The following is a 26,108-nucleotide window of genomic DNA, read 5'->3' as shown; positions in this document are numbered from 1 at the left end:
GTCCAGGTTGCTCAGAGCCCCATCCAGCCTGGCCTTGAACACTTCCAGGGATGGGGCACCCAACCTGTGCCAGGGCCTCACTAATAATAGAAAAGAGGATGAATTGCAATTCCTATAGAACCTCCAAGAAAGATGGGGAAGGAAAGCCACATGCTTTCCTTCACTGAAGTTCAACCTAGTCCTAAGTAAATAATAATATATTCTGCATTAATTTATCTTTCTCTCCACATGACCATCTTTCACAAAGTTCAAGACCATCATTGAAGGCTATTTGTCATGAGCAAATGGTAAGTTAACATCTGAGCATCTGGAGTCCTACCAGATGCAAGAAAATAAGGTCCAGTCTCCTATTGCTTTAATTTCTTTATACCAAAAGGTTTGTGGGGTTTTTTTTTTTTTTTTTTTTTACTTTATTTAAAAGAACAGCTATAACATTTAAAACATTTCTGACAAATCTGTCAGCTAGGGATTATTAAGAGAGGCAGGAGCAGATTTCCTTCACAGACAGAACAACGACATTTACCCTGACCTACAGGGAGCACCATCCTAAGCAATAAGAAATAGTCCACTCTCAGTGACAACTCAGTCCTAAGAGAATGCCAATTATGCCAAGTTTGTACAAACAGATGTACAGCAATTTTGTAATATGGACTACTTTACACCAGGGACAAAGCTAAAACCATTTATCTCAATTAACTTAGGATCTAAGGATTAATTTAAGCTGTTGCCTTAAAGGTGAAAGGCCACCACTTGATCCAACTATCCACCCATACCTCTTACTTACAATAAATATAAATCTCACTCCATTTTTAAAGTTATATATTTCAGATTATATTTTTACCCTCACAACTCTATGCCTTCTATGTCTTGTACAAAATAGAAAGGCTAGTGCCATTTTTTCAGTGGCTGAGTTTCAACAGTCCTGTTATGGTTTGAAAAGATGGCCAATTGCCCTAAAATAACAAAACCTAATCAATAGGAGGCATGACGATAATTGAAATTCCTCACATTAGGAGATCACTTCTAGCTTACAAATAACACTAATAAGTGACATCAGATTCCCACCCACCCAAGAGCTGCTGGAATTTAAAAGTATTTTGAAATGCACACAAACACAATAGAATGAAATAGTAAATGAAGGAACATAGATTAGTGAATGAAAGAATCAATTCTTCAAAAGAATATTCCCATAGACAAGAGCTGTCTGTAATAAATAGGTTCATAAATTCACCCAAATTTATGGACCTGGCATTCCTGCTGTTTCAACCCTACCAATGCATCATCCAGCAATCAGGCAAACCCTGTGTAGGAACATCACACAGTTCTGTCAGTTTAGAGACCACAATATTCCTCAAGGTTTTGACCAAGATCTAGTAATAAAGACTGCAAAAGGAGACAGTCTGGCACATCCTGTGTCACACAGCCACCGTGAACTCCCTCCACTGCAGAAGTGGAAAATTGAAAGTTGCCTCCTTCATGCACATCACACTCACACCACACAAGAGCTGGTGCAGCTCACTGCCTATCAATCTTTGTACAAATGAAATGTGACACACAAATGAATGTGACAAGGTCTAACTAGATAGTACTGGCCTATGAAACCCAACGTATGACATCAAAACATAGGGCCTCATAAACCAACTTAATTAGAATTACCAATATTTTGTAACTGGGGACCAGCAATTCATGGAGTATAGAGTTAAGACACCAAGTATCTCTATTTCAGAGGCCTCTCAATGAACAGAGTGCAAGCAGAGCAAAGATTTAATTCCTCTTTTTGTTGTTTTAAGTGCTAGTTTTGATACAAGAGTGATCCTTCTTTTAGCACTTTGTGTTTTAACATTACATGAACATCCAGCAAGTGAACAGGCTATAATTGTGTGCCTAGACACGAGCCCAGTTTTGCTACAGCCGTCAAGACTTGCACCCTCTCATTTTCAATATAAAGCCAGATAAATATTCAAGGAATTTTAATTTTGTATTGTTCAAGTGACTAGCTTATCTATGGTCCAAAAGATTATTTCCATTGGTTATGTAATAGCTCTCAGAACTGCAGTTAAGATTTATAATACATCAACTCCATTCCATTCACTCTAAGTTTTTAACAAAATACAAGATCTGTTATTTGCAGGCATAAAATTTCTCAGTATGCTTTGAAGGGATTTTGAAATCTATTTCCCGCCTGAAGAGATTCTTTTTTTTTTGGTCTCTGTTTTCACTTGGATCTCTAAACATGAAATTGTATCTTGTACTGTAACATCAGTGTTGGAGATAAATAAGGAAATAAATAACTTCTTTCCTTGAAAGGAGAAGCTTTATATACCTAGTTCTAACTAGGCTGAGATGAAACTTAACTTTGCAGAGGGATTTGTTTCATTAATCTTTCCCACTGTGTAGTTGGGAGCATTCTCCAGTTTCTACAGCAAGGCTAATTTGATCGCTCCCACCACCTTGAAGATTAAAAATAAATATAGATTGTAAGGTACACTGTGAATCTCTGCTTACACCAGCAAAAGCTAAAACTCTCTAGCAAAAAATTCAGCAACTGTAATGCTCTCCATTTATTACTTTTATTAATTATTTTATATAACAACATATATATAAAACAACATTTTCATAAATAAATTTGTTATTATGTAATAAAGGAAGCTTACTAAGTCTCAATCTTCTGAATTGTCATCTCACTCTCCTCCAAAGTGTCTCACTGGTGTGGGCAAGACATGCCAGATGTCAGGAACACCATGTTTTAACAATATTTCTCTAAAATTCTGATTTGGTTTATCAAAGAGATAGCTACAGTGCCACACAGCCAGGTCTATCATCACTGTCCACCTCATTTTCTCAAGGGAAGGATTCTGAAGCACAGGCATCGATTCTCCCCCATGAGCAGAAAGGGGAACAAGAGCCAGTGACATCTACATTACATTAGATATATATTCCATGAACACTCAAACACTTCAGTGCACTGATCTATCTTATTTTTGCCATATTTACTGGCAGCGAGTAAAGCTTCCAAAAATCCTTACAAAGCAAAAGCTCTTCTATTACTGGAAAAGTAAAACAAAACCAGAAAGACCTACTTTTAAAGAAGATGTTACTGAAACTACAGCAGTATTTTTGCTGATTTTGATGTATTGGGAAATGAGCAAAAGAAGGTCTGTAAGACAGTATTTATTTTTCTATTATGTTTGTTTTACTTTGTTACTTTTTGAAACTGCTACTATCATTTGTATTCTTTTTTTCTCCTCCCTCTTGGATATATGTCTTTTTTTTCACTAAAAACTCACAGTATAAGCACTTGGAAAGCTACTTACAAACCCTCTATAAAATTTCTTTCTTGAAGACATGGGAAAAAAATAGTCATTTTTACTGTCAATTTATCTACTTATCCCAACAATCAGACACTATTAACAAATATTTTAAGAAAGACATTATTAATTCTCCTCAAAATTATCTAAATACATACCCTCCGAAGTGATTTCAAGGCCTGTTAACAATAGTTGCAGTTCCCATTTAAAGCAAAAATAAATGCAAGTGAAAGTAATAAGCAATATTTATTTATAGCTCTCCAAGACAGCTGCACCAAGAATACAACATGCAATAGAATAATTTTCTGATTTATTTCTTTGGCTTATAGCATCCAGTTAGGTTTTATTTATATCACATGCATATGCAACCAATTCATATTGATTTATAAAAAAGCTTGTACATAGGAAAGTAAATTTTGATCTGAAAAGTCTTGTGACACAACAGAGAATATTAAAGAATCTGTTTTTTCTCAGGTACTCAGTGTACAGGCTGAGCAATTTCTCCACTGAAAGGGTTGATAAACACTGGAATGGGCTGCTCAGGGAAGAGGTGGAATGACTGTTCCTAAAAGTACTCAGGAAATGACTGGAGATGGCACTGAGTGCTATGGTTCAGTTGAGTGGGTGGTGATCAGTTAAAGGCTGGACTTGCTGACCTTGGAGCTCTTTTTCAACCTTAGTGATTCTATTTCCTTTAAATGTCTGGTAGCTCCTGTTTCCAAAAGAATTATAACTTATAATTGCTCACAAGAGTTATAACTTCTCATCCAAAGAGTGACCAAATTTATTCTTCCCTCATCCCTTTTTTGGGAGTACCAAGAAGTCTAGTAAGACAGCGGGACAAAAATGCTAAGAGGCATGAAGGGAATTTGTTGTCAAATAATGCCCCTGCTTTTCTAATTTGCAAATTGGTTTTAAAATAGATTTTTGGCTGCTCTAATAGTAAAATATTTTAGTCTTGAGGACAGATGCAGCTAAAGGTGGTTACCATAAGTCAATAGCCAGCCTCTATTTGAAGTTGAAATAAATGTAGGTTTTTTGTCATGGTGTTACAGACTTCTTTCTCAAGCTGCTGACTGCACCTCTTACTGCTTCATCTGTTGTACACCATTGTCTTGGTTTCCCACTGGTTTTCTAATGGAGCACAGGTGAAGCTTCTGGTATCTGTTAACCTCCTTTTTTTGTTCCTCTGAGTGGACTCTTAACAGCACAATTGTCTTTTTTTTCCCCTAATTACAACTTCGTAGTTAAATTCACTCTCCTAAGCTTTGTACAACCATAAAAAAAACCAAACCAAACTAACAAACAAAACTTCCTTCTCAGCACTAACCTCCCACACTGCCAACCACAACAAAACCAAAACTGTGGCCCCACTGGTGCTGATGACAAAATTCCCAGCATCTTCTGCTGAGTCAGGGTTTCATCTACATTGCACTACAAAAAGTAAGATTGGGATCAACAGTGAATTAAAAAGAAACCAAAAAAAAAACCAGAACAAATAAACTTTCATCCAGAAATACTTCATATAGTTTACCCAGTAAATTAAGAGAATTCTCTCACAAGATGTTTTGCATAGTACATATTTAGTACTTAATGCATTATCATAGAATCACAGAATATTCTCAGTTGGAAGGGACCCAGAAGGATCATCAAAGTCCATCCCAGTTTACTTTCCTATATACAATACCAATTAATAAAAAAGCTTATATATAAGAAAGTAAACCATGCACAGGACAGCCCCAAGAATGCCACCATGTGCCTGTGAGCATTGTCCAAAAGCTTTTTGAGCTCTGTGAGGCTGAAGCTGTGACCACTGCCCTGGGGAGCCTGTTCAGTGCCCAACCACCCTCTGGGGAAAGAACCTTTCCCTGATATCCGCCCTAAACCTTCCCCTGATACAGCTTTGGGCCATTCCCTTCTGTCACTGGTCACAGAGATCAATGTCTGCCCCTCATGAGGATCTTGAACATTCCAATGAGGTCTCCCCTCAGTCTCCTCTTCTCTTATACACATATATCATGTATAGATTACATAAACATAACAGAAATTAAGTCCTCAAATAATACCAATTACTTCAACAGCAGTATCAGCACAATAATTTACTCAAATGTGGTTACTAATAAGTTTATGCCTACCCAGTATCTCTTACCTTTTAATGTTATTTTTTCCTAACAACTTTGTAGAATACAAAAAGAAAAACAGCCATTGATACTTAAAGTTTATTATCCTTCTATCTCTCAATATTTCATAAATGGAGAAAGTTCAACCATTTGCAAGAATAGTAAACTTAACAAATAATGTATAAACATAGTTATCTGTAGTTCTCACTAGACTGAAAAAGACAATTCTCCATGACAGAGGAGAAATTCATATGTTTTAAAACTAAATGGAAGACTTAAGAAGTGGTTTAATTTTCAGGAAGGTACCTCTTTCCAACTGCACATAAAAATTGGCTTGCACATGTAAATTTTGTAAGTTGACTTTAATTTCCTCAAGGCACTAGTTAAGCATGGCAGAAGATTATGCCTCCACAGAACTTCATCTGTGCAGAGAATTCATCAAGTAACCCTGCCAAAGGACAAAGTTTCTTATAATGGTACTTCCCTCACCAACACTGCCTTCCCCCCCTCCAATTCTTACTGTCCTTTAGTTCTTCATATTCAAGCAACATGGTTAGAAAACAGCAGCCAGAGGAGAATGAACGGAACAGAAAAGGAGCTGGAAAATAAACTAAAGCAATTGACAAGAAAACAAGATACAATGAACTCTTAAACTATGAAATATAAGGAGACAAGTGACATGAATAAAACACAGAAGATGAAGCAGATGAAGAGCACAGGGAATGAAAATCTGTAAACACAAGAACACATTTTTCTCCCTGGCCTAGAATAAATCTAGAAGTTTCAACTCCACTGATTTCTGTGTAGTGAGCTAAGACATTTCTTATTTTCTGGCCTATGCAGAGGAAAATGTTCTACAATTAGAAATGTAAAGCACTGAGAGTGAGGAGATTTCACATTTGAAACTAGACAAGAAAGTCACACATCTTTCTTCCTAGTAAAATACTAAGAAATAGACTTAGAAGGAGGGGAGAAAGAAAGTGTAAGAGATGGTCAAAGATTTGTCTCCTATGAAAGGAAGTGAACACAAACCTGCCTTCCTTACTTTTCCACTTCAATATCATAGCTATAAACTGCTCCTTATTTAAATAGATGTAGGCTACTTAATCTAAAAGAAGTTTATTCTACAAAGGCATTGAGGCATTGGGCTTGGGGAACAGACAAGATCTCTGGAAAATGGTCCTTCCTTCAGCATTTTGGGTTGCGTGAATAAGGAAAGGAAACAGGAAAGGCATTCAGCTAAATGTCACCATTTACAAGAGGTTTCCTCTAATTTCAGACAAGCCCACAGCTAACACTTCTTCCCTGACTCCTTCCCTAGCATATTTAGGCTCCCAGAGGCACAAGGAAGGACAGGCATTGCTCAATGCTTCACCTCAGCAGTGCCTGCTCCCCCCACAACCCCTGTCCCGAGCCAGCAGTGCTGAATCTCCCTCTACCTCACTTCTCCTTCTTAACTCAGTGTGGCAGGACTATCAAGTAACAGGAAGGAAAATTATTACTAAAAGGTATATTTAATGGTCTGTGGTTCTTCCATTTTGATTCTCCTGGACCTCAAAAGTCTCCTTGTTTTAGATGTCAGACAAACAGATGTAGCAGCAGCAGAAACAGTTCAGGTCACCCTTCTTCCTCAACTACAAAAAACTGCACACCTCTCCCACCATCAGCTGTGCTCTCGGAGACCAAACCTCACTATTCCTTCTGCCATGGTGTTCCTAAGTGGCACTGGGCATATCCTTTATATTAACATATTAACAGCTAATCCAAATTCTTTAACAAATATCCATATTCAGCAACAAAACCGTGTCCGTTTCCCCGTGCAGGTCTTAGCAGGAAGAAGGACTCGGCAAGAAAGACAACAGTGCTTTGGGGGCAGCACTGAAGAACAACTGAGGCAACATCTGCTGTGATTTATGGAGGGAAAATTCTCGGTCTCAGCCACTTGCAGCTTTCATGGAAGTAAACTGAAAACTCAGCTGTACTTTGGATGGTATTAAAACTACTCCTAGAGTCTGTGTGGACCAGAAAGAAAAATAAAGAAAACTTACCACACACAAAAGAACCACACACACCCCCACCCCCATTAGCAGCCTCTAAGATAGAGCCAGTTTCCTGTAATTTAACTTACAACTCTTCCATCTTCATTTTTCCCTGGGGGCAAATTCAGCCCTGACCTAAACAGACACAAATTCCATTAAATTGCACTGGGACTCAATCCAGTACTGCCAGGTCACCCAGCAGCCTTGAAAATATGGGTGAAGCCAGTTTTGTCCCTATGGGAATAACAAATCGTTACAAGTTGCTGCACTATTTTTCCAAGTACATCATCATTGAATTTCTCTATTATCTGCATGCCACTAAATTGAGTCAACACAACATTTTACATTGGTAATGAGACCCTTGGCCACTCACCATTTACTCCTGGTAAGGAATGATACAGGGCCTGTTCTGTCCACAGGCAGTCAGCTGTTTCCACAGCCCAAATCACAGATCTCTGCAGCCACATGTGCTGTTTCCTCGTTGACAGGACTCACACACAGCCTCTTCAGCAATCTTTCTTGAGAGATATAATTATTACTTTAAGACTGCTCTCCAGGCTAAGTTTCATTAAGCACTTGAGGAAAAAAATATATTGTCTATACATTCATCCTGCAATCAATTTCAAGTGAAATCTGCCATAGCTCTCATGATTTTGATAGTCTATTAATATAGACGATATTGCCAAATAATTTATACCCGTTACATCACCACATACAACCATTTCTAACAGACAAGGATTAAAAGCAGCCAATGACATTTAGATAAGGCCACTTTTAGATCATTGCAGGAGGTGATGGTCAAGTGATTCTTGCCACAGCACACAATTATTTGAGAAAAGCATGATTTAAAAGCGAATAAAGGGTTTCACAAACTAGAACAAGAGTACCACAATTATTAACAATCCTTTCTGATTTTAACACACATAATGCAACATTGCCACTTGAATGCTTCAAGAACACCGAGTATTTTGCTCTTTGAAATAGTTTGTAAACAACTTCAATATCTTGCACTGAAACTGGCAGGAGCACTACGAAGACTTTTTGCACGCTTTTCTAGCTCTAGCAAAAACCAGAAGGTATCAATCACCCAGGTTTAACAGCAGCTGACTGGAGCCATTCACTGAGTTGTTCATTGCTACCACTGTGCCTCCATGAATAAGTCTCAAAGTCTCCTCCTCCTTTTTTTGTTCCTCTGAGTGGACTCTTAACAGCACAGTTTTTTTTTTTTTTTAACTTTCTGAATAGCTTCAAGAGATCAGCTGGAAAGAAAAACCATTAGTAAAAACAAAAGTTTTCAAAGAAAAAGTGGGAACAAAGTGGACATATTAGAGACAAGTTGTGATTCATGGCCTGCACTGCGCTTTGCCCCTCTCTTTACCTCAATACACTTTTCAGTTTTACTGCTGGATAAGAGCAGGGCAGACCATTGCACTTCTCCTAGCAACCAAAAATCACTTAGGGGAAAAAAAAGGCATGTTGTCTGCTGAAAGGGGGAACAGAGATATTTGGGGTCATACAAAGACTGACATATGTTCTTTTGCATTTGATTCTAAATTGAGCAGTTGTCAAAAAAGAGTCAGTAAATAATAACAATAAAAAGCAGTTCTGGTGAAACTGGTTTACACTGATTCATATTTACTTAAATATCTGTTTGCCTACTTGTCACATTTCATTTTCCTTTAATTCAGTGCTTTAATGGTTCCTACTACTGTTTAGAGTTTTGCTTTCAGGGACATAAATTCTATCCTGTTTCTGAACAGTTTCTGAAGTTATTTTCTATACTTACATCTACACACACTTCTAATGATCTCTCCATAGAGTTCTTTTGGTTTTTTTAATCTAGCTCTATACACACAAGTAACTATTCTTAGGGATTTCAACACAACAGCTCTAAAAGACAATTTTATCATAGGATCCTCCTATTCTAAATGCTGAGATTTTACCCCATAGATAAGATTTACATGTTACAGAACACATTGTCTGATCTCACGTGGTAAAGACCACACTGTACAGTTTAAGATGAGGAAACAAGTTCAAGCAGAAGAAAAAAAAAACGAACCAAACACAGAATTTTGTAACTGAGACATACATCTGAATAGCCAAGTCACACTGACTAGCTTTTAAAACCAAAGCATTATAATTTAAAATCCAGTTTGTGACAGGACAGATGCATAAATCAAGGATAAAATGCAGCCTGCAGTACTTCTGATAGTTAATTTTTTTCCACCAAAGTCCTTTGTTTAATAGCTGTTGCCTTGACATAAACCAACCATTTTAGTCAGTCCACTGAATTCTTCTAACATATCATAAAAACACATATACAAAAAGCTCCAGCCAATTTATCACACCACTTCTGCAGTACATCAGGTTAAAGCCAGCTCAGACCTTGTTCACTGCATTAAACTACAAATAAGCATTTCCTTGAAGCCACTCCAAACAAATCTGGACTAAAACAATTTAACAGACAAGCTTATTCACTTCATGGATAAGTGATGTACAAACAACATAGCAATGATAAAAGCCTAAACATACTGAGTATGAAACAACCCTGCAGTGTTCAGGGCCAGCACTCCCCTGTTCATTCCCTACACCATCTAAAACCCAGCTCCTCTGTTGGAACAGAAGAATTTTCTCTCCATCAAGCCATGGACCTGGAATCAGGCTACTCTTCCACTCTTTCTCCCAGCTGACAGTGCAATTTCTCTCTCCAGAAAACTGTCAGAGTGGGGCAGTGCTACTGTACACACAGGAACAATAAGCAGCTCCAGGTCTCAAAGGTGACATAATAAACTCTGGAAAATGAGAAGGAGGATGCACCCAGAGATCCTTTACCTGCAGGCTTCTACTATGGAGTGACAGTCCCAAAGACACCACATTCTCTAGGGAAAGGCAAGCCAGGGGAAGAAAACACACTTTTCCAACTAGTTTGGTGCAACAGCGTTGCAATGCCACTTGAATTTTTCTTAATACTGAAATTAACTATTGTCCATCTTTTAGTTGCAGAATTCTTTCCAGGATAAAATGAACTGTTAAAACTGGACATTCCATTTGCCAGGATGAAGTCATCTGGGCTAGAGGACACAAAGACCTTGAAAACTGCACAGAATGACAGCCTGAGAACCCATGATTATAGAGCTCCTCCAGCACTGAATACTTTTCACAACTGCTTTTTAACTCTTTGGCATTTCCACAGCAGTAAAGAAGTACCTCTGGTACCCTGGCATGAACTGTCCCTCCATTCACGATGAATGAGAAACAAGTTGACTGATGTCAGTTACCTGACATTTTGGTTTCAAAAGGTTAAATTTTTTCCACTCAGTTTCTCTTGTAATCAATGGCAAGTGATTAACACAAGTGAACCACAGCTCTCTGTGGTTTACAACTTGCTGCTGGCCCTTAATTCCTTACTTATTTGTCCAATCTGCATTTATGACAGGCACATCACAGAGATGCTCTTCCCTCCTTGGCACACTGCACTGAAGCTATAGAAGCAATGCCTAAATACAAACCATATGCTGCAACAGACAGGGTGGCACAACCATCTATGTAGTCTCTAATGAGCCAGACCATACTCAGCTCCTGGCATCCTCACTTATCCTACCAGATCATTTCCATATATCAGACCAAATAAACTGATCTCCAAGCTAATGTGAGGAAAAGTGAGGAAAGAAAGTAAAAGCAGGATATAACAAAGTATAAAGCAGCACAGTGGCGGGTCCTTCACTGTCGTCAGACTGAAGAATTCTGCTGGAACTGAAGTGGTACAATGAAGACTCACTGACAAGGGTAATTCTGCAAGCAAATACCATATATCACTAAGGATAGCTCCAAATCAAGCTTGGAATAGTGTCTTGTGCTTGCGCATGGAGCAACTGAAAATGATAAGGAATAAAACCAAAGACATTCTGTGCTCTTCCAGTCATCACTCAGGGAGGTAGAACTGAAGGAGCATCCCCACAACCACGACAAATAACAGGACTGGAAGTCTGCAATAGCACCTGCATGCACACAGTCTCGATGGGTTACAAAATACACACTGGAATCACCAGATAAGGGTGACCTTCAGTTATCAGCAAGCCAGAGACATGACGGTTCCTGGTAGAAACAACAATGCAAACAAGCAACAAGGAATAATGTTTGCCAACCTATCGAGTACCATAAGCAGAAAGCTCTCTCACAACCCAGTTAAACAGATGTATTAACTCAGGGATCTGCAGATAATAACTGCTATATAGTTAGTTTACAGAAAAAAATTGCTCAGGGAAAAAAAAAATCAAAAATGACTGGGAGAGAGTGGTAAAGAGCTTAAAGTTCAAAGCACATGCACAAGATACTTCTGCCAGAACAACATTCAGATGAATAGCCTCACTTCATATTTGCCCAGAACCCAGAGATGAATCTCAGTGAGCCTCGGCCACCAGAGCACAGCAGCTCAATATAAGTATCAGCAAGTTCTTACATAGGTACTACTGGTTAGTTTATCCTTTGCTACTCATGTATTAATTGACGAAGGCTATAATTTTAATCAAATTAAGAGAGCATTTTTGATCTCTTCCACAACAGCAATGCCAAGAAAAGCTGCAAAGATGGAATTAAAAAGCCATTTTTTACTTCATGAACTTTTGGCTTGAAAAAACATTAAGAATGTATAGCTTTACATACACGACATTGTAACAGCACATGCTGCAGCTGAGATGGCCAAAATACACTGAGTATCATCATACAATTTCAGAAAGCTCCCACCCATACTGAGTAACACCATACCATATCAGAAGACTTCAGGATAGAGCAACATCTCATCACTTCAGAAGGCTGCAAATATCTGCCCCTCTTGTTCTTTAGCCCAGCCTTTTATCCCCTGATGTTGATGCATTGCACCTGTGTGCCTCTGTTCCCTTTGGTGGTTGGTCAGTGCCCCTGGGCACTCCATGGCTCATTGCTGTCAATGCTGCTCACCTGTTTCTCACAGCTGTAGCCCACTGGGGATGAGGCTCAGCCACAGCCCCACTCCCCATCACCACAAACTGTGTGCCTACACGACATAGCACAAAAATTAGCTTTTTTGTTACTAAAGGGTAACTCTGCTCTAGTAAAGAGAGCACTGTGGAAAGGAGTGAGCAGAACTGAGTCATCAATACACACTTGTATCCTTCTAGTATTTTTGTAGTTGTTGTAGTTTTGCATGTAAGAAGCCAGTTTCATCTTGTGGCAAGATTACAATGACAATAAGCTAACATTGCCTGCTTTCTCAGTGTTCTGTGAACTGAACAGCAAAATTCATACAGATTTCAGTGGTGCAGAATCAGAACCTAAATTAATGGTCCTTATTTAATTATCCACTATAACAACAAAAGTTATTAACCACGGGTGATTAGCAGTTATTTTGTTAAGGGAAAGGTTTGAAGTGAGGAAAACACTAAACTCAATCTTATTTCTGAGCTTATAACTTCAACTGTTCAACTGTTGTCCACAATTTATAATAGAAGTCAGTTGTGAGAGTAAAGATGGTGACACTAAAATATACATCTGCAAACCTCTATTTCTATACAAATATTTTGCATTCGAAGATCTCATAACTAACAGTTCACGTGACCATCCTGCATAAAAGGTATCCTCAACATTCTCTCTGAAGTAGCGATTTAGGATCAGGTCCACATACCAAAACAAATTGTTTTGAACATACATGGCATGTGTACTGTCAAAACGTAAGTACAAGAATCCTCAGGCAACAATAAAAGGGAACTTTAAAAATTCAGTTATGTGTAAGAAACCAAAAAGCCAACATATTTATTTATTTATTTATTTATTTATTTATTTATTTGCCAAGAGCAAAGTACTTGCTGTATTCTGCCACCTTCTTGCGAAATAAAGAGATTTCTACAGAAAGGTAGAGAAGCACACCAGTAAGGGAGTTTCTTGGCAAGAAACAGCATCAATATGATCACTAAGTATCCTCCCCAAGGTTGGTGCGAGAAGTGTGAGCCAGATGGCAGCCACGGGAAGAGCATGCTCAGCCATGGCAGCTGAGATAACAGATAAAACCTGACAGCAGCGTCCTCTTAGGTGGCTGAAACAGAATGCACAGAACCTGTTAGCAATCTATTTAGCTCAGATCAATATTTGAATAGCAATTCAAGGGTAACAAATGGCTAAAAAGCCATTGCATACTCTTCAGTAATTTCCACTAAATGGTTCAGCAGTGGACAGAGCACGTCTCGAATTCAGGGCTATGAGCCCACATAGCAATGCTATGGAAAAGAGATTCCTGCAAATGGAGATGACTGGACAGACCAGCCAAAGCCTCCTTCTTCTTCCATCACACTTTTTGGCACATCTCCTTGATACTTTTTATGCATCCTTTAAAATGTACTTTAATTCTTTTGTCTACTTTTAAGGTTGCATATATTCAGCCTGCATTGCTAAAACTCAATTTCCCTGAGCAATATCAATCTCATCATTACAGAGAGTTGCTAATGGAAGGATTATTGAAGTCAGGGCAACTCAGATAAAGGCTTAAAACCCCCTAATTTCAACTCTTCCGGAAGATTTGTGGAGTATCAGACCTTTTGCAGAGCTCCAAATTAGCAAAGACACAAACCAAAGAACCTGGATTATCATTTACTTTTCAAGCAAATCCATCCCTGGAAGTACAATGACAGGGTTCCCTCCTTGCTTATCTTCTGCACATAAAAACATATTGTTGCAAAGGTGACTTACAAGACAGGAAGAAAGCAAAATCTTAAGACTAATTCAGCAAAACCTGTCATCATAGGCATAAATTCATCCTTACTCAGCAAAGTTTTAAAGCCTATGATTAACTTGAAACATGTGTTTAAATTCTTATTAACTTCTGCAAGACTGTGGCTAAGAGATGGAAGCACTTAAATGCTCGGCAGAATTGGGTCCTATGGAAGACCAAGGTAACAGAAACAAAACTGCAAACTCTCCAGAATTTTACTCTTAAGGCATTAAAATGCACACATTCCACAGAAGCAAAGGTTATCCATCAACAGCAAAACTCACATGAGAGATCAAGACCCTGTCAGCTCAAATGTTCACTGGAACAATATACTCCAGTTTTATATGTAAGCCATGTTCTCCAACAGGCAACGGGGACCTGCGCAAGGCCACAGATGTGTAGATCATTGGCATGAAGAAATAAAATGATTTTTCAAAAAATAAAAAGGAAAAGAAATACAGAATGTTGCAGCCACCACACCACTTCAGATGCACACTTTCCATTAAGAAGTGCTTTTGAAATATATTAATATGGTGATAAAAGGCTGTTTTTTCAGAATTATTCTCATATATCTTTAACACCTTCTCCCATCCAAGAGCATCACACTTGAAGTTTTCAAGGGACTAAAAGCCAGCTCTGACATAAAAAGTTGTCATTCTCATTGAAAGTACTTATGAGTCCTACCGGGCAAGGGTCTGGCTCACCAATACCTGTGTTCACATCAGTTGTTACCTTTTAATATTTGTTCTTTTAAACTTTATTAATTATTGGAAAAAGGACAACAAAACACAGAACAATGAAAGAACAGTCAATGGAACACTATTAAAAATCCACATGTAATCAGCTCATTTAACTCCAGTAGCAGGTGGCTTACTTAATGTGCAGACTCTGTCTAGTGAGGTGTTCTGCTGTTTGTTTGGGGGAGTTCTATGTGTATTTTGGTATTTGGGATGTTTTGTGTTTGACTTTTTCTTAGTTTGCTTTGTGTCAAGAACAATAACCAAGACTGATAACTAAAGAAAAAGATAATGGAATTTATTCTCTCATCAGAGTGCAAGAACATGGGCAGGGTTACAGGAAAGTCAAAAGTACAATAATAAAACCCCTAAAACCTACATATGTGTATGTAGCACATGTTTTCTGCCACTTTCATTGAGCTGTGCAATCTTCAGATGTTCTAAAACCATGGACAGCAAAAGTAACTTTAGTAGAAAAATATTATCATTTTGATCTATATCGCTTTTCAACTAGTAAATAAAAGGAAACTCAGAGGGAAAAGGATGGTTAACATGCCTCAAATGCTACAGTGTCAATGTCTGGACCTCTTGCCAAGAATACAAACAAAAACACCCAGTCAAGCCTAACAACAAAACCCCCTCAAACCCAGAAATGCACTAAGAGGTAACTTTCAAACATAGAAAACAAACAAAGGGCCTATAAACAAGAAGCCTGTTGGGTTTTCTCTTTTATTCTTACACTAAAGCATCACAAATGGTGCTGATGTTGATAGAGTTCTTTTCAAAGCAACTAGTGGTATATGTCAGCCTAAGATGTGATTGTAATTACTATGCTTCTAAAGAGACAAAAGCACTGTGTGCCAAGCCTGCCTGCCAGTATTTCTTCAAAGCTACTTGTTAGTCATTTCGACAATAACAGCTTATATCTACTTGGCCATGATGTGCTATCCACAAAGCTCTTTATTTATTTATTTCAGAGAGTTGTTAATGCAGGCAAACTTGACAGTCTCTGCAATACCTTCCCACAAAAGGGCAGTATCACATATATTCCGGGAGCTGCTTGGCCATTTTTCCCTAATGGTCCAGCTCTAAATTAGCTGCGTGCTTCACCTGCGCCGCCCCACCCGCACAAAGCCGAGCCAGAACAAACGTTCTACATGTGTTCCCCATGACAAAACTCGAATAAATTATGTCGTGCTCCTGTCGTTCCAGCAAGCTGGTTAATTGCATTTGTTTCATATATCTCCAAACAGACTGGTACTTTAATTACATTCTGTAACACCAAGCTCCTCTGATTCACTCTGTCACTTCCACTGAGCACTTTAATTGTATTCCTTCTAGCTACATACAATTTTAAACACTTACTAATAATTACATTTCTGTAACCTGATGTTTGCAGTTTGTACACAAAGATACCTCCAATATCAGTGGCCTTAAAGTTAAGGATCTTTTGTTACATCAAGAAAAATAGAACAAAACATAAAAGCAAATCCCTTCAGAACTACGACTGCACTGACAGACATAAATGTTCTATTAAATCCTTTCACAGTTAAAACTTCTGTTTAGTTTAGCATGTGTATACATTATGTAGGAAATTTCTTATCGACTGACAAAACCTAAGATTTAACTGCAGAGCATATCATGCACCCAAGGTAAAACTGCACTTGAATCCGTCCCTCTTCTGTTTTGCCTCCTTTCTTGCTAGGGGGTGGTGGAGAAACACCCAAAGCGTTCTGTGACTGCAAACAACAAACCCCGAGCCCTTGCCTCGGGACTGATGTAGTGAATGCTGTGTACAGCTTCTTGGAACAAAGTTTGCTCTGACAGACAGGCAGAAACATCCAGGGTCCCAGACACTGCATTCCCCTCAAAGGAAAAGGGCTGTTTAGCGCTGCTAACACCCAATGCTAGCCGGGCTGTGGAGCATTGGGGGCCAGCACAGCCTCTGCAGAGCGGGATGCTCGCTCCTAGTCGTGTTGCTTGAGCTGCTTTGGCGCATCCACGGCCTGAGCAGCAGCACAGCGCCCACTCCTACTCTGAAAGGCAATTTGCCCTTGCACTGAAGTTCTCGCCCTGCTAAACCGTGCTTCCCCGAGATGGTAATTTACAGCTCCCCATCCAGCACTTAAACTCGAAACCATAAGAAACGCTGCGGAGCACACCCAAAGGGGAGGGCGTTCATGAGGAAACCCACCCTTTCCCCAGACGTCGCTAAAGCTCCATGCAAACCCTCCCTCCGGGGAGCCCGGCATGAGCACAGAGCTGCCGGGGGGACGCTGCCGCCCCACCTGCCCTGCCCGGCGGGGAGAGGCGGAGCGGGGTGTGGGGGCCGCCGCCGCCCCGCGCTCCTTGCCCGCCTCCCTCCCTCCCTTCCTTCCCTTCCCTCCCTTCCCGCCGCTCGCCAGCGCCGAGCGAGGCGCTGAGGGACTCTGGAAATCCGCCAGTCCGCCTCACCTGGAGCCCAGGCAGGGCTAACCTATTTATTTCATCAGCTGGCTCTACCCGTGGAAAGTTTAACAATAGAAGGCGGCAAAGTAACACCAGTAATACAACAGCGCTCTGCTTCTCCTTTCCCTTTCCCGCTTCCCACCCCCAAATAAAAGATTTATCACGGTAGTTTTTCACTCTTTGCTCGCCACCTTAAGCTGACATTATTCCATTCATAAGCTGCTTTTCCATTAAGTTAGGAGACGGGAAGAGCTGCTTATTGGAAACATACATTCTCCCTCTTCCGATCCCTCCCTCCCCAAATACCATTTTTATACCAGAAACAAACTTAGGGCTCTGTAACGTTAAAGCTTATAATGCCATCCATGTGCTGTCCCAAATCAAATTCAGATGAAGGGGATTTCTGCACAGAAATGACATATCTAAAATAAGCGAACTTACCATAGACTTGTAAGAACGCAAATCCGAAGAGCAGGAGTGGCGTCAGCAGACCCATTTTGACATATTAAAAACAATCCCGATCGCTTGCGAGACCAATTCCACAGAGATTTTTAAAAAAGGAAAAAAAAAAAAAAAAGGGAAAAAAAGGAAAGAAGTATCCAAAGCCAGTAAGAGGTAGGTCCAAAAGTTTTCAGTTTCCTAGCAGCTACTTAAAGTGGAAAGGGAAATCTTCAATTCAAAAGCTGAAGATGCAAAGGTCTTGAATGTGACACTTTTAGATCCATACAGATTAGAGAAGGAGCGAGTGAGCTCCGAAGGCTTCTGCTTTCCACACACGCTCCTTCCTAAATTCCCACCAATCCAGCCCAAGCAGGGGAATTATTCAAGTGTGTCTAAGACTCTCTTTAGGATCCATAGCAATCCAAAAGCAAGCTCTTTCTTCGGAAGACAAGGAGAGACTCTGAAAAAGGACCTGATTCCTAGAAAGTGCTCCACAAACTTCCCGGCACTTTGCAGGAAAACCATTGGTTTGGTTCGGCTATTTTGCCTTCCTCTCGCTCTCGCCCTCCCCCTACCCCCTTTCTCTCTCCCTTTCTCTCCCCAAATCAGTTCAAGCTGCAGAGTTTCTCACTTAACTTCCATAATAGGAACGCCCAGGCAATGTGCTACACGGGAGGGGAACGGCTTGCTTCTCAGCATCCCCTCAAAAGAGAAAAAAGATAATAAAAAAAAAAAAAAAAATAAAGCCGTGTCCCCTGCACCTCCCTCCTCACTGGCAGCGGAGCGGGAACTGTAGGAGGGCAGGACCCCGGCGCGGTGCCGAGCGCTGGCGGGGGCTGCGCGGAGTTGGGGGCTCTCCCGCCGCCGCGGCTCTCCCGGGCGGCCCCGGACTCCGCCGCTCCTCTCCTCGCTCCGCTCCTCTCTCCCCTCCTCTCCCGCCGCCTCCGCCTCCCGCCGCCGCGGACACACCGGCTGGCAGGGAGAGGGAGGAGAATGAGCGCGGCTCCCGAGGCTGCCTGGGGAAGGGAGGCTGCGGGGTGTGGACTAAACCACTGCGCTCCACACCCACGCGTCCCTCTCTCTCTCCCTCTCTCTCTCTCTCTCTCTCCCTCTCTCTCCTCCCGGGCTAGGGAGATGGGGACGGCGATGCCAGCAGGCAGCCGCAGGGCTGGGAATCAGGATCGCTGCCTCCCCTCTACAGTTGGGTGTAGGTAGTAGGATTTACATGATTGCTCCTCACCGCTTCCTCTTTAATGGGCAGCTAATTTTTCGGTAAGTGATTTTCATGGAACCGTTCTCTAATTATTCATTTTCCCTCTCGCGTGCGCACGCAGGCGCTCGGGAGCGAGACCCTTGAAAGGATATTCCCCAGGGATTTCTCTGCTGGCCCGCTCTGTGAAAAAGGAAGGGAATGTGGCAAATAAAATAAAACACAAAACAAAAGGTCGCACGTGTCCCAGAGAGGCAGTGGGCTCTGCCGAAACCCAGGAGCCTCCAGCCTCCCTTGGGCCCTTCGGATGCAGCGCAGCTCCCGCCAGAGGCAAAGTTTGGAGGTCCCCGGAGGCGGCAGTGATGGAGCCGGGAGAACGAGCCGCCTTCGCCCCCCAGGAGCCGGGAGAACAGCCCCTCTCCCACAGACGCTCGCAACAAACCCCCGAAGCACCACAGCAGAGAGAGGGAGGGACACGGGGGAAAGGAGCCACGAGGAGGAAAGTGGGTTGTAAGCGGCTCCCGGTGCCGGAACGGGGCAGACCCTGAGAGGGAGCACAGATGTCCCGTAAGGGGGCTGAGACAGCCCGTGAGAGACACAAAGATACCCAGTGAGGGGGAACACTGACACCCCGTGATGGGGACACACACCATGTGAGGGGACACAGCCAGCCCGTGATGGGGGCACAGACGCCCCTAAAGGGGTCACACACACCCCGGGGATGACAGACACCCCTGAGGGGTCACACACACCCCAGAGGGGACACGGACACCCCGCTGAGGATGCGCAGACACCCCTGAGGGGCACAGACATCCAATGAGGGGGTCACAGACACCCAGAGGGGGCTCACACACCCCAGTAGAGGCACATAAACAGCAAATGAGTGGTCACAGACACCCCATTACAGGGACACAGGCACCCCGTTACGGAGGAACAGACACCCTGTTACGGGGTCGCACATACGCCAGGGGTCACAGACACCCCGTTCAGCGGTGACACAAACCCCGTTCAGGGGACACACAAACCCCGTTAAGAGGTCGCACACACGCCGCGGTGGGACACAGATACCCCGTTCGGGGTCACACACACACAGGGCCGGGGCGGCCCCGCTGTCCCGCCCGGCCGGGCCGGCGGCAGCGCCTCACGGTGAAGCCCGAGCGCCCCCTACTGCCGGGCTGAGGGCAGCGGCCGCCCCCGCGCCCGGCGCTGCCTTTGTCGCCGCGGTCTGGGGTCCCAAAGGTTTCATCTCGCCCTGCTTTCTTCCTTTTTTCCTTTTTTTCCCCCCATCTTTATTTTGAATATTCTAGAGATTTATTCATTTAATAATTTCTTCACGTAAAGGATCCGAACCGTATCTGTGCATAATGTGCGCTGCCCACACATACTGCCATAAATGGTCCGCAAGTTAATTCTTCCTTAATTCTTGCGTGCAGTCAGTGACAGCTATTTCACCATGCCCAAACGCTGCAGTGTCAGGGTTTTTTATGTGTCTGAAATCATTACAGCTACTTCGTTCAAAGGCAGATAACAACTCCAAAGCCTCTTGATGCAAATCAGGAATGGTGTCCCCTTATACTCACAATATGCACTGCAGATGAATACCATAGAATCACAGAATGATTTGGGTGGGAAGGGACTTTAAAGGTCAGTTCTGAACCCCCTGCCATGGGCAGGGAACACCTTGCACTAGACCAGGTTGCTCAGAGCTCATCCAGCCTGGCTGTGAACACTTCCACAGATGGGGCATCCACAGCTCCTCTGGACAACCTGTGCCAGGGCTCCACCACCCTCACAATAAAGCATTTTTTCATAATGTCTAATATAGACCTACTCACTCAGTTTGGAGCTCTTCCCCCTTGTCCTGTCACTCCACCCTCTTGTCAAAAGTCTCTCTCCATCTTTCCTGTGGGCTCTCTTCAGGTACTGGGAGATCCCAATGAGGTCACCCCAGAGCCTTCTCTTCTCAGGCAGAACAATCCAAATTCTCTCAGCCTCTAGTCTCCCTGCTCCATCCCTCTGATCACCTTGGACTGGTTCCAGCCGGTCCCTGTCCTTGCTGTGCTGGGAGCCCAGAGCTGGATGCAGCCCTGCAGGTGGGGTCTCACCAAAGCAGAGGGGAGGAATTCACTCCCTCCCATGCTGGTCATATATTAATATACCTGAAAATTACCTCATGAAGAAAGCTATAAGTAAGACTAAAATGATCAAGAAGTTGTTCTATGTCATTGTGTTTGTGAATTGGCAAAACAAAAGGACCATAACTACCTGATGCCAGTCTGTATAAAATATGTGAAATATTAAAGAAGGTTTCCCTTTTTAGGGGACATTTGAAATAGAATGGTGTTACTGAAAATGATGGCTTGTTCAAAGCAAAGTTTTAAATTGTAAATAGCTTAACAGTGTACAGTTCTTTTCCTGCTTCTCAAATAAATTTAAGATAAATTAAATAATAGCTGATGTAGGCCAGAACACTGTAGATATATACAGTCTTTAAAACCCTTAGGTACAGAGATACCCTTAGAAGAGTATAATGACTTACACAAACATTCCCAGTGAAATCAGTGGATTATCCATTACAGCTCCTACTTTATTCATTCACTTCCAGAGAACACCACTTTCCAACTATTAAACACTTTCCAAAACTTTGAAAAGTTTCAGCCAAATTTAACCAAGCTTTTTCATGCATAGATTTTGCTCATGTGTCTATCACTGATTTTTTTTTTCCTTTGAGAAGATTTAGCAGGTCCCCAAAGAAAATAAAAGGTCATCCAAAGATGTGCAGGATCAGTGCAGCAGAGGTACAAATGTGTTATGGTTTACAAGCACAGGACAAGTCACAGGTCAGAGTCACTGGCCTGTGAGCAAGGTTTGCTAGGAACAGTGTGTGCTTCCATTCTGAGATGTGGTCCAATACTGGAATAAAAAAACATATGCTTGTCTCTCTGGTCTTTCAATAACCTCCAGTGAGCACGGCCAACAGGACAGATGTTCTCTGCTTGAATAGCAAAGTCTGTACAGAGGAACTGAGTGTGCCAACTATTTGTTTGGCCACGAGCAATATGCCACCTGATTAAATACTTGTGCGGGCAGGATGAGGAAAAGACTTGTCAGGAGCAGTGCACATAAAGCTTCAGTTCAAAGGGTGTTGTTGAGAGGGGACTTTAGAACAGGCAAATGGCACAGTGAGATTGAACTAATTCATACTCAGGTCAGTCATCAAATCAGGCAGGACTAATTTGGTAAAGCAGCAGTGAGATCAGATTTGTCAGTGTTATGAGTAAAAGTTTCATTGCTTTCCCAGTCTGATATTTCATATCATTGATTCCTAGACCTATACATCTGCACTAAAATATATATTTAGTGTATGAAAGATTGGATCCAGTGCTTAAAGAACCAGTGTTCTAAGCATAGCTCTCTATTTTCAACCATTTGCAGAATTTTTCTTCTAAACCAAAATTGCCATTTCTGGTGTTACATGTGTATATAAAATACTCTATTTTCTGGTTGCCATTAAAACCCTCTTGTTATTCTCTCAAAGAAGAAAGGATTAAGTTGAGATGGATCATACAGAATTTCTTGTAGATACCAGAGCTATTCACCCAGGCAATTACTGAAAGGGAATAGAGATTTTTAACATCAAAAAATGTACATGTGATGTGTGTGTGACTTAAACATATGCAACTAAGTTAAGAGGCTGGTCCTTCTAGACTGTGGAGTAGAGCAAAAGGCAGATCCAGAGACTAATTCAGAGCATGTAATGTTAGGCAGCATCAGAAACACAAAAAGAGAAAGGAAGAAAAATGACACAGTGAGCATGGACCTTCCCAGAGAACAGACTTTTGTCTTCCTCGGTGCTTTTCTGTTCCAGGTCACTGGCTTCTGATGCCATCTGACTATTGAATACATGATGAGAGAACAGAATTTATAGATTTTAATCCTTATAAATGCTGAAGCATGATTATTATTCCTGCTACAATCAATAAGGTCTTCCACAGGAAGATTGGCCATGAGAGGTAAATCAGGAGCTGGGTCCAGGAAAAGATGTTGGTAGAAACAGTGCAGGTGCTGTGGCTAGATGTATCTCACAAAGCCCAATGAAGAATAGTTTTCCTGATGTCCCTGGATACCATAACTCAGATAACTCTGACTAATCTTCTTTTCTAAAACCACCCTTGTGGATTAAAAAAAATCAAAAAGGTGCCAGAAGCATTTGCTTTTTTTCTCTGTCTCACAGGTGTCTCTTGCAGCAGAGAGTATCACCTTCTGCTACAACATTAAAAATTCCTGAGTTGTGGCATCTGACTTTGGAGTTTTTTTCTGGAAATACCCATCAAGCAACACTAACAACCCTATTTTGAAATATCCTTACTTTTCTAGACTGAGTTAGTATGTCGGCACTATTTTTAGTTACTAGTACAGCTACAGTGCTTAGCACAATTATAAGAACGATCTACAGCATTGGTAAGATAAATATTTGGCAAATTAAATTGTTGCAAGTTTTTCATATACATCTTATGCTTAATTTAGGGTTTACATCCACAGCTCATTAAATGTGCAAAAACTGGTAAAAGAAAGATTCTTTCTTGATAATCATTAAAACAGCCTCACCTAAAATAAGTGCAACTTGATTATTTTAGATTGAGATTCAGAGCAAGTAATAAGCACAAATACTTAGCTGCAATGTGGGAAGTTTCTAGTCAGGTGTCAGGAAAGAGGATTTACAAACAGGTGCCTAAGGGGGCTGTGGAATCGCTGTCCCTGGAGATACTCAGAGTTCAATTGGGCAATGTCCTAGACATTGTCACCATGTCAGGAACTTCCTATTACATACTAATTTTTTTCATATTGGTCTGTCTTAAAACATCTCCTGTTTGTAAGAGCTGTCAGTGCGCCTGTCTGCTGCATCAGGAATTTCCTTTCCCTCTCTTATATCCATAACTTTGTAAGTTTTGTGTTTCTTTGTCTAATGAAGTAAAAGTCAATTACTTAATAAGATGAAGGTACCAGTTATGATCTGTGTAAATAAGAACATCAAAAACACATTCTATCAACTAAAAATAAAATAAGACTCCAAGAGTAATTTAGTTTATTCTCTTAATAGTGTGTCCTCTATCTGGACATTAATTTTAATTAAAAAATAACAAAAATGCACTCTGCCCTAATTGACACAAAAAACCAAAACCATTCCTTAAGTGACGAGGTAAACTTAATTTCCAGAGACAGTTTGGCTTTCCAGGGGACATAAAGTGGTCATTGTGCCATTCCAAAAAAGAATGAGCATTTAAAATTAATAACTGGAAGGTAATAAAATCTTACCCTGTCTACAGAAGAGATGCAAAAGTAAAACTCTCACTAGAAAAAATTATTTTTTCATAATGCAGTCAGATGGATTCATGTGAAATCAAGTGTAGCTACTGCACCCTGACTTCCAAGGATCAGAAAATTAGGTTATACTTCAACACATTTCTAATTGTACACAACTATACACAAATAAGTCTTAAACTGAGCCCCATATTCCTACATAATTATATTAGAAATAGCATGTTATGCTCTCTTATTAAGTGACATATGTCACACTTTCCATAACAAGTGCTTATTGACAGCCAACTACATTAGCCAACAATATTTACACTTTAATTACGGCTTTTAAAATGGAAATATGTAACTATAATATGTACATAAGTTAACAGTTGGGCTTGATATCTTAGAGGTCTTTTCCAACCTTAAAAATGCTGTGATTTTATTATATGATATGTTAACAGGGCCAAAATTCATAAAAGTAGATCCATGTGTAAATGTCCATTTTGTTGATACCCATTTGTAGATGTGCAAATATTCTTATACTAGGCAGTGTTTAATTTAATGAGGTAGGAAACAAGATTTATTGTTCCATTAACAAGTCAATTTACTTGGAAATTCTAATAGACACATCCAGTATTGTTGTTTAATCTTAAATGGCTTTTGAATTTAGCTGGATTTCGTGGTGATTGTTCTGTAGAAGACAGACTTGGTGTGTTCCCTTTGTTGCCTCTGGCCTCCAAAGTGCCATTGGCAGAGATAGGTTAGGCTTAGCATAATTCCTGCTTTATTACAGTCCTCAAATGTAATCATATATTAGTCAAAGCAAGGACCAGTTGTGGTACCAGAGAGCTTCTGATTTATGAAGGTGTCAGCTCCCAAGAATCTGGCCCATCGTTGTGGTGGCACCCCTAACAACATTAGAGGGTTGTGCTTGTGTCTACGAGTGGATTTGTAATGTTCCCAGCAGGTTATGACTCTTTTTTTGCAATATGGTGCTGTCAACACTGTTCTCATCAGTTATACATATCAGTGGATTATTAACAATATTTGTCAGACTTCTATATTAGTTTTGTCCCACAACAGCTTTGCCTCACTTCAGCAACAGAATTACATTTTACATTGTCTCAAGAAATGCTTTTAAATTAGAATTGATGTTTCAGTTGTATGGTTTTTCACTGCTGATGTAATTTAGTTTTCTATCTAAATTTTTATATGAGTATATGACTTATTTTTTAGAGGTGTGATCCTATTAAAGACAGCTGAAACATGGAGAGTTCCTGCAGCAGAATTTGGGCTAATCTCTTTCCCATGCATGGCAGACTAGAAGAATGGTCAAGACTCATATTAATTTCAAAAGTAAATGGAAAAGAAACATAAAACAAGAAAAAACTTGAAACCTCAGAGCAAGACTTCTCCTTAAAATGTATGCATTTAATCAAAATGTTGAATGCAGACAAATGTAAACATCAAGTATCTTGTAGACTCACTAGAGGAGCTATCATATTTTGTATATACTGCAGCTAAGCCATTATAGGATTTGATTGCTTAAATTGTATATAAAATCACCAAACTTTTACCAGGAAAAATACGTGGGAATGTTTTCCTCTATGCTGATATCCCATTATACTGGGAGCAGCTGTGCCAGTACACAGCCCCTTTAAAACCAATAAAACTGAACATGCAAGGGGCCAGCTCAGAACACAGAAGCAGAAGCCAATGATTCATTTGAATGTCTGTCTCTGAACTGAAACACAAAATAGCAATT

The 26,108-nt window shown here is 40.8% G+C and overlaps 1 protein-coding gene across 13 annotated transcripts in view; it reads right to left on the bottom strand.

Moving 5' to 3' along the window:
• ROBO2 (roundabout guidance receptor 2) overlaps positions 1–26,108 on the bottom strand; it is a 1,013,596-nt gene that overhangs the window by 420,259 nt on the left and 567,229 nt on the right. The window contains exon 1 of one of the 13 annotated variants that reach the window (XM_030962474.1): positions 17,833–18,921. The exons of 11 other annotated variants lie outside the window; for them this stretch is intronic. In XM_030962474.1, coding sequence (XP_030818334.1) covers positions 17,833–17,887 — 55 coding nt within the window. In that variant the 5' untranslated portion in view covers positions 17,888–18,921. Of the gene's footprint in view, positions 1–7,840; positions 9,586–17,832; positions 18,922–26,108 lie in introns of those variants that run through there. One more of the 13 variants, XM_030962455.1, reaches the window with a different exon arrangement.

This window comes from Camarhynchus parvulus, chromosome 1 (genome assembly GCF_901933205.1).
Source record: "Camarhynchus parvulus chromosome 1, STF_HiC, whole genome shotgun sequence".
NCBI lineage: Eukaryota > Metazoa > Chordata > Aves > Passeriformes > Thraupidae > Camarhynchus > Camarhynchus parvulus.
The sequence above is the reverse complement of the archived record's forward strand: the minus strand, read 5'-3'. Positions and strand labels throughout refer to the sequence as shown.